This window comes from Notamacropus eugenii, chromosome 4 (assembly GCF_028372415.1).
Source record: "Notamacropus eugenii isolate mMacEug1 chromosome 4, mMacEug1.pri_v2, whole genome shotgun sequence".
NCBI lineage: Eukaryota > Metazoa > Chordata > Mammalia > Diprotodontia > Macropodidae > Notamacropus > Notamacropus eugenii.
In genome coordinates, this window is record NC_092875.1 from 436980263 (window position 1) to 436993724 (window position 13462).

The 13462-nt window shown below is 36.4% G+C and overlaps 1 protein-coding gene and 1 long non-coding RNA gene across 7 annotated transcripts in view; one reads left to right on the forward strand and one right to left on the reverse strand.

The window, feature by feature from the left end:
- The window catches only part of POLI (DNA polymerase iota), a 30179-nt gene extending 25158 nt beyond the window's left edge, over positions 1–5021 (reverse strand). For 2 of the 6 annotated variants that reach the window (XM_072606008.1, XM_072606006.1), the window contains exons 1-3: positions 4868–5021; positions 3700–3825; positions 136–300 (exon numbers count right to left, since the gene is read on the reverse strand). In XM_072606008.1, the coding sequence (XP_072462109.1) occupies positions 136–300; positions 3700–3825; positions 4868–5021 (445 nt within the window). Of the gene's footprint in view, positions 1–135; positions 301–3699; positions 3826–4108; positions 4770–4867 lie in introns of those variants that run through there. The other 4 variants (XM_072606011.1, XM_072606009.1, XM_072606007.1 and 1 more) reach the window with 3 other exon arrangements.
- A 185-nt stretch (positions 5022–5206) lies between these two features.
- LOC140501907 (uncharacterized) overlaps positions 5207–13462 on the forward strand; it is a 79590-nt gene continuing 71334 nt past the window's right edge. The window contains exon 1 of the long non-coding RNA XR_011966412.1: positions 5207–5344. This is a non-coding gene — a long non-coding RNA (uncharacterized lncRNA). The remainder of the gene's footprint in view (positions 5345–13462) is intronic.

A 13462-nucleotide genomic window follows, 5' to 3' on the forward strand; every position in this document is an offset into this window, starting at 1 on the left:
ATGTACACATACATGTACATACATATACATATATGTGTAAATACATACATGTACATACATATACATATATATGTAACAAAACTAAATATCATCTTACAAGCATTTGGAGAACCACCCTTCATCTATAAATTGTACCTGTAACTTTGTATGACATTTCTCTATAGCGTGTCAGGTCTTCTCCATTAACTAGCACCAGCTGTGGACACTTTTCTTTTGCATCTCTCACAGACATCAGTTTTTTAACTCCAAGCTTTCTGGCTTCATAGTTACAGGTGACAACCAAATATTTTTGCTGAACACCTATGGGGAAAACAGTGTTAGGGGAAAATTCAGCAAGATGGAAAGGAATCACCTGTTAAAATTTTTTTAATTACATTTTTTATAATATAGTGCAAAACTTTGGTAATAAAAATCTCCAAGTGCTCAATTTAGAACTATTACCTCTTTTCATTAGTAAAGTTGTAAGAAATAGAAACACTGGTATCTCAAGCTATTAACTACTCATAAAGGTTTTTAAGGTACCAAAATGTTCCAATAATACTCTAAATTAAACGTCCAAACTGAATTTTTATTAGCTAATCACAGTCTCTGGGTGTTATGTTTCAGAGAAAATTGGAATTAAGTTAAAACTCTGTAGCTATTAAGAATTAAAGAGGGACAGGAATTGTATGTGTCATTTCATTAGTAGAAAACACAAAGGTGAAAAAACTACCTCTACCATGTACGTCAGCACCTTTTCTCTCATAACTAAAGTTGTCTTAGCACTGAGAAGTTTAGTGACTTGCTCGGGATCACAGTGCCATTAACTTTCAGAGATAAGTTTTCCTGGCTTCCAAGACACCTCTCTACTCATTTCTCTATACTGCTTCCCTTTAGATATACTGAGATACTAACTATAATAGTGGAAAGTGCACCATTCTCACATGCATTATAACACAAAGCACGAAACACTAATACATGAACTAGTTTCACAGATGAGAGAAGTACTTTGTTCTGTATTTGGGGGTTTCTTAACAGCCTATGACCAAAAGCCACCTTTTTCTGGAGGTGTTTTCTTTCGTGAAATGTGAATAAAAGATTTCTAATATTTTCTCATATGGTACAGAGATGGAATTAACTTTACTCTTAACTAATAATCATAGGCTATGCTCTATTAAAAATGTTCATAACTGGAAGAACTGTCAAACAAAATTGCTAGTTGCTGCTAGTAAAAAATCACTTTCATCTTCTGAACATTTTGACACTGCATAAGGGAGTATTCTATTTCAAGTACTGGCTTGTCATAATTATTAGAGATGCTCTGCCCCATTCTGATTACTAAACTTGCTTCTTTGTTGGACTATACAGCAAAGGTAAGGTATTCAAGAAGAGTTACAGGTCAAGGGGGAAGCAAAAGGTGAAAAGAAATTGTAATCAGCAGCATACCATATTAAAAACTCAGTTTTACCAATTTTTTGAAGGCTACATAAGTTTTACAGTAAATATTTCAGCCAGGGAACCATCTTCAGATATAAATTGTGTTATAGAAGACAATTACAGCTAAATTATTCCTAAACTTTTAATGATAAAAACAAACTACTTTGCCTAGCTAGCAATTTACAAAAGATTAAAGTAGTATGAAGCACAGCAAGTTGAAGCAAAACATATTATTTAATTTCTTTATTTTCCCCAAGAGGAATGACTAGTCATTCTTCAGCTGCAAAAGTTTACTATGCTTTTATGAACTCTTGTTTAAAACAATTTGCTTAAGGACCACATGAAAAATATGATAGTTGCTTCATAATTTAACATGGATCTTTTTTTATATGGTTTAAAATGGAATTTTACAGTTGCCTAAAATGTTTCCCTAGAGTATGCTTATGGAATTCCAAATTCCATTTTGAAGACCTCATTCTCATTCATAAATTCAACAAATATTTATTAAACATTTTCTATGAGTAAAATACTTTTCAAAATTCAGCAAGTTCTATTCAAATATTAAGTAACAATTAGGCTGAAATACAAGATGCAGCTGGTGGCAGACTGGAATTTTTGGGCCTGATTTCAGAAAGACCTGAATTCAAATCAAGTCTCAGGAACTTAATAGCTATGTAACCCTGGGTAGGTCATTATCTGCCTGCCAGTTTTCTCCACTGTACTATGGGGATACTAACAGCACCTACTTTCTAGCTTTGTTGTGAGGATCAAATGAAAGAAGATTTATAAAGTCCTTAGCACAGTGTCTGGCACGTAGTGGATGCTATATAAATACTTACTCCCTTCCCCCCAACAAACTCAATTTCCCAATTGCAATGAATGGCTCTGCATTGCCTTTATCTTTCACAAAACCATCTACTTCTGCAGAACTTTCGGCCTACATGGTAAACTTACACTCATCTATGTCAGAACTAAAACTTTTAAAGATTGATTCTTCCAAGTATGGTCCTGTGAACTTTGGAGGTATTCTTCAGGCGATCCACAAGGCCAAAACTATTCCCATTATAATACTTAGACATATTAATTTTTAATACATTATCAAGAGATATAACCCACATAAAAGCTCTTTGGGGTCCTCAATAATTTTTAAGAATATAAAGAGATCCTAAGTTCAAAAAGTATGACAACCGCTTGATCAAATCAACCTTTGTATTTCATGAAGGAATGAAGGTCATGAGAAAATAACTAAGGAAGGTCACACAGCTAGTGAACGGCAGAGTCAAAATCTGAAGCAAATTCTTCTGGTTTTAACTATGTAGTCTTGTGTTTATTTATTCCAAATTCAACAACACTACCTGTGGTTAATTTTTAAAAGTGCAAATATCCTGAACTTCAAGTACAAGGATTGTGTTTTATACTGTTTTATATAAAACAGCAAAGGGCCCAGCCCAGATAAGGGGTTCAATAAATTACTGTTGATGACAATGACTTTGACAAATTCCAAATTTGTTTTTAAAAAATCATTTAAACAAAATTTCAGTGAACATTTGTAGATGGTCTAGAACCAGTTAATTTTGAGTATCTGCTATCCCTTTTAGCCAGGAAAAAAGGATATTCAGGGCCGAGGACCATTTTATATTTTTGGTCATTGCAAGAGTTGCCATGGCCAAAAAATTTCACCATCAGGTGGCCAACCTTCTGGTGATTAGAAGTGACAATAATATCTGATATTTATCAGGAATCATTTCTTCCCCAGAAGAAATTTGAAGAGCATGCTGTTTCATTTTTTTTTTTTATCTCTCTTAGTACCTAATAGTGCATTATACACATAAGGCACTGAATAAAAATTTTTGAATGACTAGATCACATCAACCAAATAATAACAGAAGTAGTAGTTATTCTCACATTTTAGGGTGGGAAACAAATTCAAATAATTTACTTATGAATGCAAATAGGAAGTAAGCAGTGAAACCAGCTAGGCCTGAAGGTCCATCCAGAAATAAAACTAAGCTATTTATTGGTTTTGCACTGACAAGTGTATGTGCCCATATCTAAATTTCTTGCTCTCTTTGCTTCAGATGATCCATTTATAAAGTAATGATTATAAAATTCATATCCCCTTCATTACTACTTATTACAGTACAGGAATCACTTTTAAAGTTTTACAATACTAAGCTGAGTAAAATGGAATGGAATGGAACACAGTAACAACAAAAAAGCAATTCTAACAGATTTAGTGCTTAAATATAGAAAGGGAAAGAAAATATGTAAGTCCAGAAATACCTAAAGGTTTGCCTTTTAATTCCGGATGAGAGATCATTTCTACTTGTGCATAAAAGCAATCCAGATCCACGTGTACTATGACTCTGTAGGAGGCACTTTCTGCCGGCACAACTTGACCATGAACTGCTGCACCACATGCAAAGGAATGCAAAATATTTTCAGACTCCTGACCCTAGGCTAACAGGGTAGGGTGGTGGTAAAAGATGGTGAATAACAAAAGTGTGGTCTGCCAGGCTTAACAGTTTTGTCTTTCCCTGACTTACCCTATGAGCCAAGGTTTTAAGTTATAGTTTTCAGAATACTCCAATGGATTAAAAAAACAAAAAAGCAACTTTTACCTGACATCTATACAATTTAGCACAACTGCTTAATTCCGAAAAAGGGAAAAAAAATCATAAAACATAAATACCCTCCTGGAAGGAAGATGAAGTGATTTAGATAATTTCCACGGAACTAGGGGAACCTGATTCCTCACGCACTTCACTATACTCGGCCCACGTGGCTAACGTCAGGGTCCAAATGGCGGGGAACAAGAGCTGTGTGTTTTAGAGCTGAACATCCCCACGAGCAGACTTGAAAGCTCAGGCAAAGGGGCGATAAGGGCCCAGGAGAGGCCGCCCTGCCTGCCCCAAGCCACAACCCAGCCAGATCTCTCCAATCGCCAGGCCGTGGGTGGGGTGAAGCGGGCGGGGAAGGGCACCCCGCCCCGGGGCCACAAGCCCTGCCCCTGCCTGCCCTGCCCCCGCAGGACCCATCTCATCATCCCTCCCCAGAGCCACGCGGGCAACAGACCAGCTCCCGCGTGGACCGGGGCGGGACGTCACAGCTGCTCAAACCTTGAACTTGGTGGGAGGGCCTTTCGTGTCTCGGATTTTTTTTTTTTATAAATAAGTTTAAAAAATGTTTTTGTTAATGCACCCTCGCTTGCCTAACACGTGGAGAAGTAAAAATACCCTCCACCCTCCACAGGACATCCCGGCAGCCCCTGGGGCTCACTCCAGCCCTCCTCTGGGCCAGAGCCGGGGGGTGGGCCCTGGGACCTCTCGGCGGAAGCCCTTCCCGGGGAGTCTGCCCTGGGGCGGGGCCGCGCCCTCCGCCCCCCGCCCCCCGCCCCCCGGCGGGCCGAGGCCCTTCCCCCTCTCCCCGCAGCCGCTCTCATTTCATTTACAAGGAGCGAGGCGGACGGCCTCCACGGGCCCCGTGGCGCTCTGAGAGCCTCCTGCCGCCCCTAAGAGCTGAGAGTCCATAGTGTCTTCCTCCTCGTCTTCTTCTTCGTCGTCCTCGTCCTCCTCTTCCTCCGGCTCCACCCCTAGCGTGTCCATTCCGCGGCGGCCAACCGCAGCTTCGCCTTCCTGTCGCCTCCGCCCCCGTCGCCCCGGGAAACGGCGGGCTCACAGGTCCCGCCCCTTCGGGGCCTTGGCGGAAGGACGAGGCCGGCCAGCCAATTAACGGCGGGGCGCACGCGGGCGCATGCGCTCTCCTCAGCCCGCCCGCCTGCCTTAAGGGAAACGGAAGCTGACGCCTTGCTTCTGACGGGGAAGTCCCTCTGGCACCGAGCTGTAGGCTAAAGTCCCCACGAGAGAGAACGAAAGCTCCAGACTAGCCATATTTAGTTGACATCGACAGAAATAGCCCTACGACACACGTAGGTACTCCTCCTTTGTAAGGCGTAACCCCATCCGTTAGCCAATGGCCCAATTCCCTCACTGGCCGGCTCTCGACTAGGGGGACCACGGGAAAATGGGCGCCATAGGAGATATTAGGGATTTGCTTGTTTGTTTGTTTATGAGTGGGCATTTTCCTTCCACCCTTCCCCCTAAGAAGCCTCTTAGGTAATGGCTTTAACTCAGTCCACTACAAATAAGATTAAAAAAATGTTAACGGAAGAATCAGAATTTAGATCTACGTTTTATATGTAGGGAAGTGACTTGTCCAAGGTCTTGGACTTCCTTTGCACCACATGAAACTGCTGCTGGAAAAAGCAGGAATGCCTGGGCTGCTACTAAATAGCAAAACTGTTATATATCTATGTCTATATATTTATATATATATCTATAGTGATGAAAATCAAAAGAAAGAAAAAAATCTCAAAAACTACAGTCTGAACAGGTTCACCCCTGGAGAACCTTGAGAAGTTTATGCGGCAGAGGTGAGGGTGCTGTTGGGATTAAAGAAATGGGAAAAGAAAGGCTACTGGAAGAGTTTTAGGTGTATATTGGGATAGAATAATTTTATGGAAAAGCAGTCAGACTTTTTTGAAGAATTCCAGTTAGAGGGGAGCTACTATAGAATCTCTGAAATGATTGGAGACAAAGTCAGAAATCTGAAAGGTCTCCTCATTATATACATATATGTGTGTATGTACACATATATATATGTATATAATGAGTCTCTCTATATATACACACATATATAAGGATTACCTTCATTGGAGATCTTCAAACAAAGGTTGTTTAGTCTAATATAGTATACACACATATATGTGTATGTATATGGTAATAAAGGTAATCCAATTGCCTCCCAAAGCATCCTATTCCACCTTTGGATATTTCATTAGGAAGTTTTCCCTTACATCAAAACCTAAATTTGCCTCTTGGCTATTTCTACCCATTACTGCCACCATCTAAGTCCAAACAGAACCAGTAATTAATCATTACTCTTCCACATGAAAATCCTTCACATATTGGATCCTGACTATCATCCAATGTGTTAGCTACCCCTCCTGGTTTTGTGTAGTCTACACATTTGAGATTCACACACACACACACACACACAAACACACACGCATGCATGTGCACACACACACCTTTATCCAAGTCACTAATAAAAAAATGTATAACTGCCCAGGCACAAACAATACCGTGGTGCCACTCCAACTGGAGAGTGTATTCCAAGTTGACGTAGGTCATAAATTTTGAACTAGAAGAAACCTTAGAGGCTATCAAATCGAACTTCCTTATTTTACAGATGAAGAAACTGAGGCACAAAAACGTTACTTGTCCAGGGTGACGTAGCTAGTACAGGTCTGAGTTAGGATTTGAACTGAGGTCTTACAGAGACCAAAGTGAGCACTCTGCACATTAGCTATTCCATCAAACCAATAATCATTACTTTTGGGGTCCAACCTTTCAATGGATTCCCCAAAGTATTCCTAAGGCAAGTCATTTCACTTTCAAACTACTCTAATTATTAAGAATCCTTATGTTGTTCATATAGGCCTCTTTACAATTTCTGCCTAGACTTCTAGTGCAAGCCTCTAGAGCCAAACAGAAGTCTCATGCCTCTTCCATGTGACAATCCTTCACATATTTGAAAACAGCTTTAATATTTCCTCTGCAAGTCTTCTCTTTTCCAGGCTAAATATTCTTTCCAATACTTGAAGACAGTTATGTGTCCCTTCAGTCTTCTCTTAACAGTCTAAACAAGCCACTTCCTTAAAAGTGATTCTCATATGGCACATACTTGAAGTGCTTCATTCTCCTCTGGGTGCTCTCCTGTTTATTGAGGTCTTTAAATTACAATGCTCAGAAATGATCATAGTACTTCCAGGTGCAGTATGACCACGTCATTGTACAGAAAGGGGATCAAGTTTTTATTTCTGGAATCTATGTATCTGCTAATTAGGCAGTTAGGTGGTAACATGGATAGAGCAAGGGGCCTGGAGTCAGGAAAGTCTGAGCTCAGATCCAGCCTCAGACCTTTATGAGGTATGGGATCTTGCACAAGTCGTTTAACCTTTGTCTGCCTCAGTTTTCTCATAAAAAAAATGTCACCTAAAGTTGTTATAAGGATCAAATAAGATATTTGTAAAGCACATGGCACAGTGCCTGGCTCATAATAGAGAGCTGTTGAAATTTTAGTTATTATATGACTCAAGATCATATTTTCTTTTTTTCTTCTGCTGCCCATCTCACTCCTGATTCATTTTGAAGACCCAGATAATTTTCAGACAGACTACTGTCTAACTGTGGCTTACCCATTCTATATTTGTAAAGTTGATTTTTTGAACCTAGATGTAAAAAGTTCACTTTTGTCTCTATTGAATTTCATCTTATTAAATTTATCCCAAATCTCTAGATTGGCATGATCCTTTTAGATATTGTCACATATTGTGTTAGTTATTTTGCCCAGCTTTGTGTCACCTGCAATTTTGATAAGCATGCCATCTCTGCCCTTATTTAAATCAATAAAATAAATACAAATACACAAAGCCAGCCGTAGGTTCCTTTGCCACCCACTGGAGACCTTTGGTCAAAGTGACATTAAACCAGTAAGTATTCTTGGAGACTAGTCATCCATTTCCAAGTCTGTCTAATGGCATTGTTATTTCATCTGCTGTAACTCCATATTTTCCACAATCATAATAGGAAGTTCTTGAAACGCTTTGCTAAAATCTAGCTGGTCTAACTCCACCATTTCCCTAATCTTCTAGCTTACTAACTCTGTCAAAATGAAAATAAGATTAGTCTGTCATGACCTGTTCTTCATGAGCCATGAAGGCATTTTATAATTACTACTTCCTTTTCGAGATGTTCTCTCACCATCTCTTTAATGATTCATTTTGCCACATTACGCTGCTGATTCATATTAAACTTGCAGTCCACCAAAACCCCCTGATCTTTTTTAGACAATCTGCTGTCTAACCATGCTTTTTCTATCTGACTTGGGATACTGATATTTTTTCAATCCAAGTCTGTTTTTATATTTATCCTTATTAAATTTCGTTTTGCTGTGTACCATTCATTATTTAAATCTATTGAAATGCTTTTAGATCCTTACTATGTCAGCCAGCATGTTAGCTATTCCTGTTTCCATTACGTTCAAATTGGATGGGCATCTCATCAATTCATCTGTTAACTTGGTTCTTCCTATGGCCTCTTATTTGATATCCTTACTTCCAATCTCTTCCCCCCTCCAATCCATCCTCCATACAACTGGATAATTAATGTTCCTAAGACACAGGTCTAACTATGTCACTCCCTTGCTCAAAAATTGTCAGTGTCTTCTTGTTACCTCTAGGATAAAAGACAAAACAAAAAAAAAAATGGACACTTAAAACTTAAACTTAAAAAGTTTGTCTCCTATTCACTTTTCCAGACTTATTTTATAATACTGTCATTCAAATGTTCTACATTCTAGATAAAATGACTTACTAGTAGTTCCTGGAACTCAGCATCCCACACACTCTCTCTGTGCCTTTGCACAGGCTTTCCCTGCAATACAATCCCTTTTCACCTCAGCTTCTTAGAATTCTAGTTTATTTTAAGGCTCAGCTCAGGTGTCACATCCTGAAGGAGACCATGCTTTCTATATCTTTATATTAGCTTATATGTTTATCTAGATAGCTAGATATAGATAAATATAGATAGATAAACTAAGTGCCAAAATAAAACTTTTTTGCATCCCTAGTGCTTAGCACAGTGCCTGACATAAAATGTATATTGATTGGTTGTGCTTTGTATTATGTATTAAATATATATTGGGTCTTCCAGTAGAATGTAATTTTCTTAAGTACAGGGACTATTTCATTTTTTTCTTTGTATCTCTAAAACAGTGCCTTTCTTACACATAGTTCTAAATAAATACTTGTTAGACTGGATTACATTCATTGAGAATGGGAGTATATAAAATACTAATATCTATGGTTATCTAGAAAGGAAAATTCACATATAGTATTCTTAATACAGAGAAAACAAGCTACTTTTATTATTTGTTATCACTGATTTGATTTCAGAAAACATGGAGTAGAGGAGAGCTAATGACCCTCTCAAATACAAATAAAAATATAGTGAATTTTGTTGACATGTCTTTTATTCTGAATTTCTTCATGGTTTTAACTTAATAATCTCAAGAAATAAATATTTTGTGCCATAAGGATAATTTAGCACATAGAACAGTTGAGAAAAATAAAAATCGGACTAAATAAACATTGTTTTAAATCAAATAACATAAAAAAGCTTTTAAAAATTTAAAAAATTAAACTAAATAAAATTTTAACCAACATAAATCAATGTGAGAGGTTTGGAGAGAAAAGATTCTTTTTACTTCCTCACACTGCTTCTAATGCCCATCTTAATCTACTCAGAAAAGAAATCAGACAGGTTAGAGACATTGCAAAAAAGCTTTCAGGGAATAGGGTCCTCAGTAGGAAGTGAGGGGAAAAATAGTAAGTATTTGATGATGGTGGAGAGGCAAGGAAATAGAACAGAATATAAAAGTGTCATTAATAATGCATTGGGAAAAACTCTTGAAGGCCTGGAAAGATTGGTGTTGGTATCATCCTGATAAAGACCAGTGCTATTGAAAGCCCTATTGAGTTGTTAAGAGCATTCTCCAGTTATAATGAAACATAGATTTCTAGATATTTGTGTAGTGCTCATTTATTTTAAGTAATCAAATCAAATTACTGGTGTCAAAAATGAAAAATAAGAATTCACAACAAAAAAAGAAAAAAAGTAAGTTACTAGAAACTATTTTGCCTAACTATATATGCCAATAAAACTGGCAACTTAAATGAATACTTTATTAACATAAAAATTCCAAATTAATAGAATGAGAAACAAAGAACTTAAATAACTCAATAACAGAAAAAAATTGAATGATCCACAAATAATTCATACAGAAAAAAACAGGACCATAAAGAATTAGAAGTGAATTTTATCAAACAACTGAAGAAAAGATAATTATGATAGAACGTAAACTGAAAAAACAGGAAAATAAGATATCCGACCAAATTCCTTCCATGATAGAAATAAGGTCTTGATGCCTAAACCAGGAAGAATCACTGTAGAAAAAGGCAACTACACATCTATACTGAACATTAATGAAAATTTTGAAATTTCAAATTTTTTGAAATAAAATGAAATAAAATATTTTAAATAAAATATAGGTTAATATATCACTATGATCAAGTTGGATTAGTAATAAGAATACAGGGTTGTTTCCTGCATTAGGAAACTTAGAAACATAATAGACTATATTATTAATAAGAACAATAAAACTCACATGATTATATTAACAGTTGCAGAAAATTTTTTTGGTAAGCTATAATGCCCAATCTTACTAAAACAATGGATAATACATGAATAAAAGAACTTTGCCTTAGTGTGATAAGTATTATCTGTCTAAAACCAAGAGCCAGCATTGCGTGTAATGGGGATAAACTAAAAACCTTTCTAATAAGGCCAGAGATAAAGCAAGGGTGTCTACTATCATGATTTCTATTTGATATAATGCTAGAAATTTTAAAAATAGAAATTGAGAGAATAATTATAGGCAAAGAAGAAACAAAATTAATATTTTTTTTTGCAGATGACATGATAGTTTCCCTGAGAGAATCTTAGATAATTAAATAAAAATTATTTGAAACAATTAGAAATTCCAGCAAAATTGTAGGGTATAAGATAAATCCACAGAACACATACAGGAACTACATGATACAACTGCAAACCATTCTTTACACAAATAAATACAGAACTAAGTGATTGGAGACATATTAATTGCTAATGAGTAGACTGAACCAATACAACAAAAATTAAAATAGTACCCAAATTTATTTATCCATTACTGTACAAATTAAACTAGCAAAGGATCACTTTAGAGAACAAGAAAAAAAAAATTCACCTGAAGTAAAAAAAGATTAAAAATCTCAAGTGAAATAATGAAAAGCAGTAGGAAGGAAACGGACCTAGCTGTACCAGATTTGAAGCTATGCTACCAAATATTAAACACCATGTTAATGTACATTAATAACTAGAGAATTTGATCAATGGAACAGGTTAAGTATGCAACATATAGCAGCAAATGAACAGAGTGCCCTACTGTCTGATTAAAAAAAAATTAAAAACCACCTCAGCTGCTGGAATAAGAACTCACTATTCAAGAAAACTGCCAGAAAAAGTAGAAAGCAGTCTACCAAAAATTAGGTACAGAACAACATCTCACATTGGATACAAAGATAAGCCCCAATTTGTTGGATATAAAAGGTGACAGTGTAAACAAATTTGAGGAGCAAGGAAGAAATTGTCTTTCAAATCTATGAGCAAGAGAACAGTTCATGACCAAACAAAGGACAAAGAGGATCACAGAAGATAAAAATGGACAATTTTATTACATAAAATTAAAAAGATTTTATGCAAGAAAAATCAATGCAACTAAAATTAGAAGGGGATTGGAAGCATCAAACTTCTCTGAAAAGAATCTCATTTCATACGTACACACACGCACAGACATATGTACATACATAAATTCTTAGACACAATGATTGATTCAAATTTGTAAACAGAAGAACCAACTGGTAAATGTTCAATGACAGGGACAAACAGTTTTCTAAGGAAGAAATCTAAGCTCTTAATAGCCATATAGAAAAGAAATGCTTCAAAATCACTAATAGTTAGAGAAATGTTGAAAGTCAAAGCAGTTCTGAAGTTCCACCTCATACCCATCAGATTGCAGTATCAGAAAAAAAGAAAAAGGTAAATATTTGGTAGTATAGCTTCAAATCTAGTACACCTAGGTCCCTTTCCTTCCTACTTTCTTTCTTTATTTCACTTGAAATTTTTAATCTTTTTTTTACTTCAGGTGAATTTTGTTTTTTTTTCTTGTTCCCTAAAGTGACCCTTTGGTGGTTTAATTTGTACAGTAATGGATAAATAAATTTGGGTACTATTTTAATTTTTGTTATATTGGTTCAGTCAGCCCGTTAACGCAATCTTGGCAGAACTATGAATTGGTTCAACCATTCTAGAAAGAAATTTGGAACTATGCCCCCCAAATTTACTAAACTGCAAATACCCTTTGGCCTAGTGATACCACAACTAGATCTATATCCCAAAGCAAGAGGAAAAGGTCCCATATTTCTAGTACCTTTTTGTAGTGTCAAAGAATAGAAAACTAAAGGGGTGTTCATCAGCTGGGAGAGTGGCTAAACAAATTATGGTAAATGAATGTAATGGATTATTATTGTACTATAAGCAATGATGAAAGGGATAATAGAGAAACCCGAGGAGACCTGTATTAATTGATACATCGTAAAGTGAGCAGAACCAGGAGAATAATTTATGCAATAAAAACACTATAAAGACAAAGGATTTTGAAAGACTTATGAGCTGTGACGTATGCTAGGACCAGTCACAATTCCAAGGAGCTGATGATGAAGCATTCTGTATGCCTCCTGACAGAAGTAATAAACTAAGGTTCTAGATAGAGACATATGTTTTTTTGTACATGGGTCAATGAAGGAATTTGTTTTGCTTGACTATATGTATCTGTTTCAAGGATTTTGCTTTTCTCCCCTTTTTCTTTACCCCCTCCCCCAACAGGAAACCTATTTTTTCTCCCTCCCCCCTTACTTGGTGGGTTGGAGGAGGTAAGAGGAAGAGAAAATAGATTTTTGATAGAAAAAAATTTAAATAAAATTATATTTTAAATAAGCCATTTAGGGCAGGGAGATGTGGAAGGGAAGAGAAGAATGGATTTCTTTTGTAACCATTTGTTGTGCTAATGCATCACTTTGTTGTAAAAATAAATTGAGTATATTTGATTAAAAAAAAAAGAAGATATCTTGTCCTTTAACAGGAACATTAGCACTTTTATGAGGTTGCAAGTTACCTCTGGGGAAAGAGATTAATGAGTTAGAAATGATTTATGAGGGTTGGAAGTTAAAAGTATAAAACCCAGAAAGGATTAGGTGGCTAAAATCAGACTATAATTATAATACCTTGTAACAGCAAGGTGCATGTAAGCATACTCAGTATTTATCAAA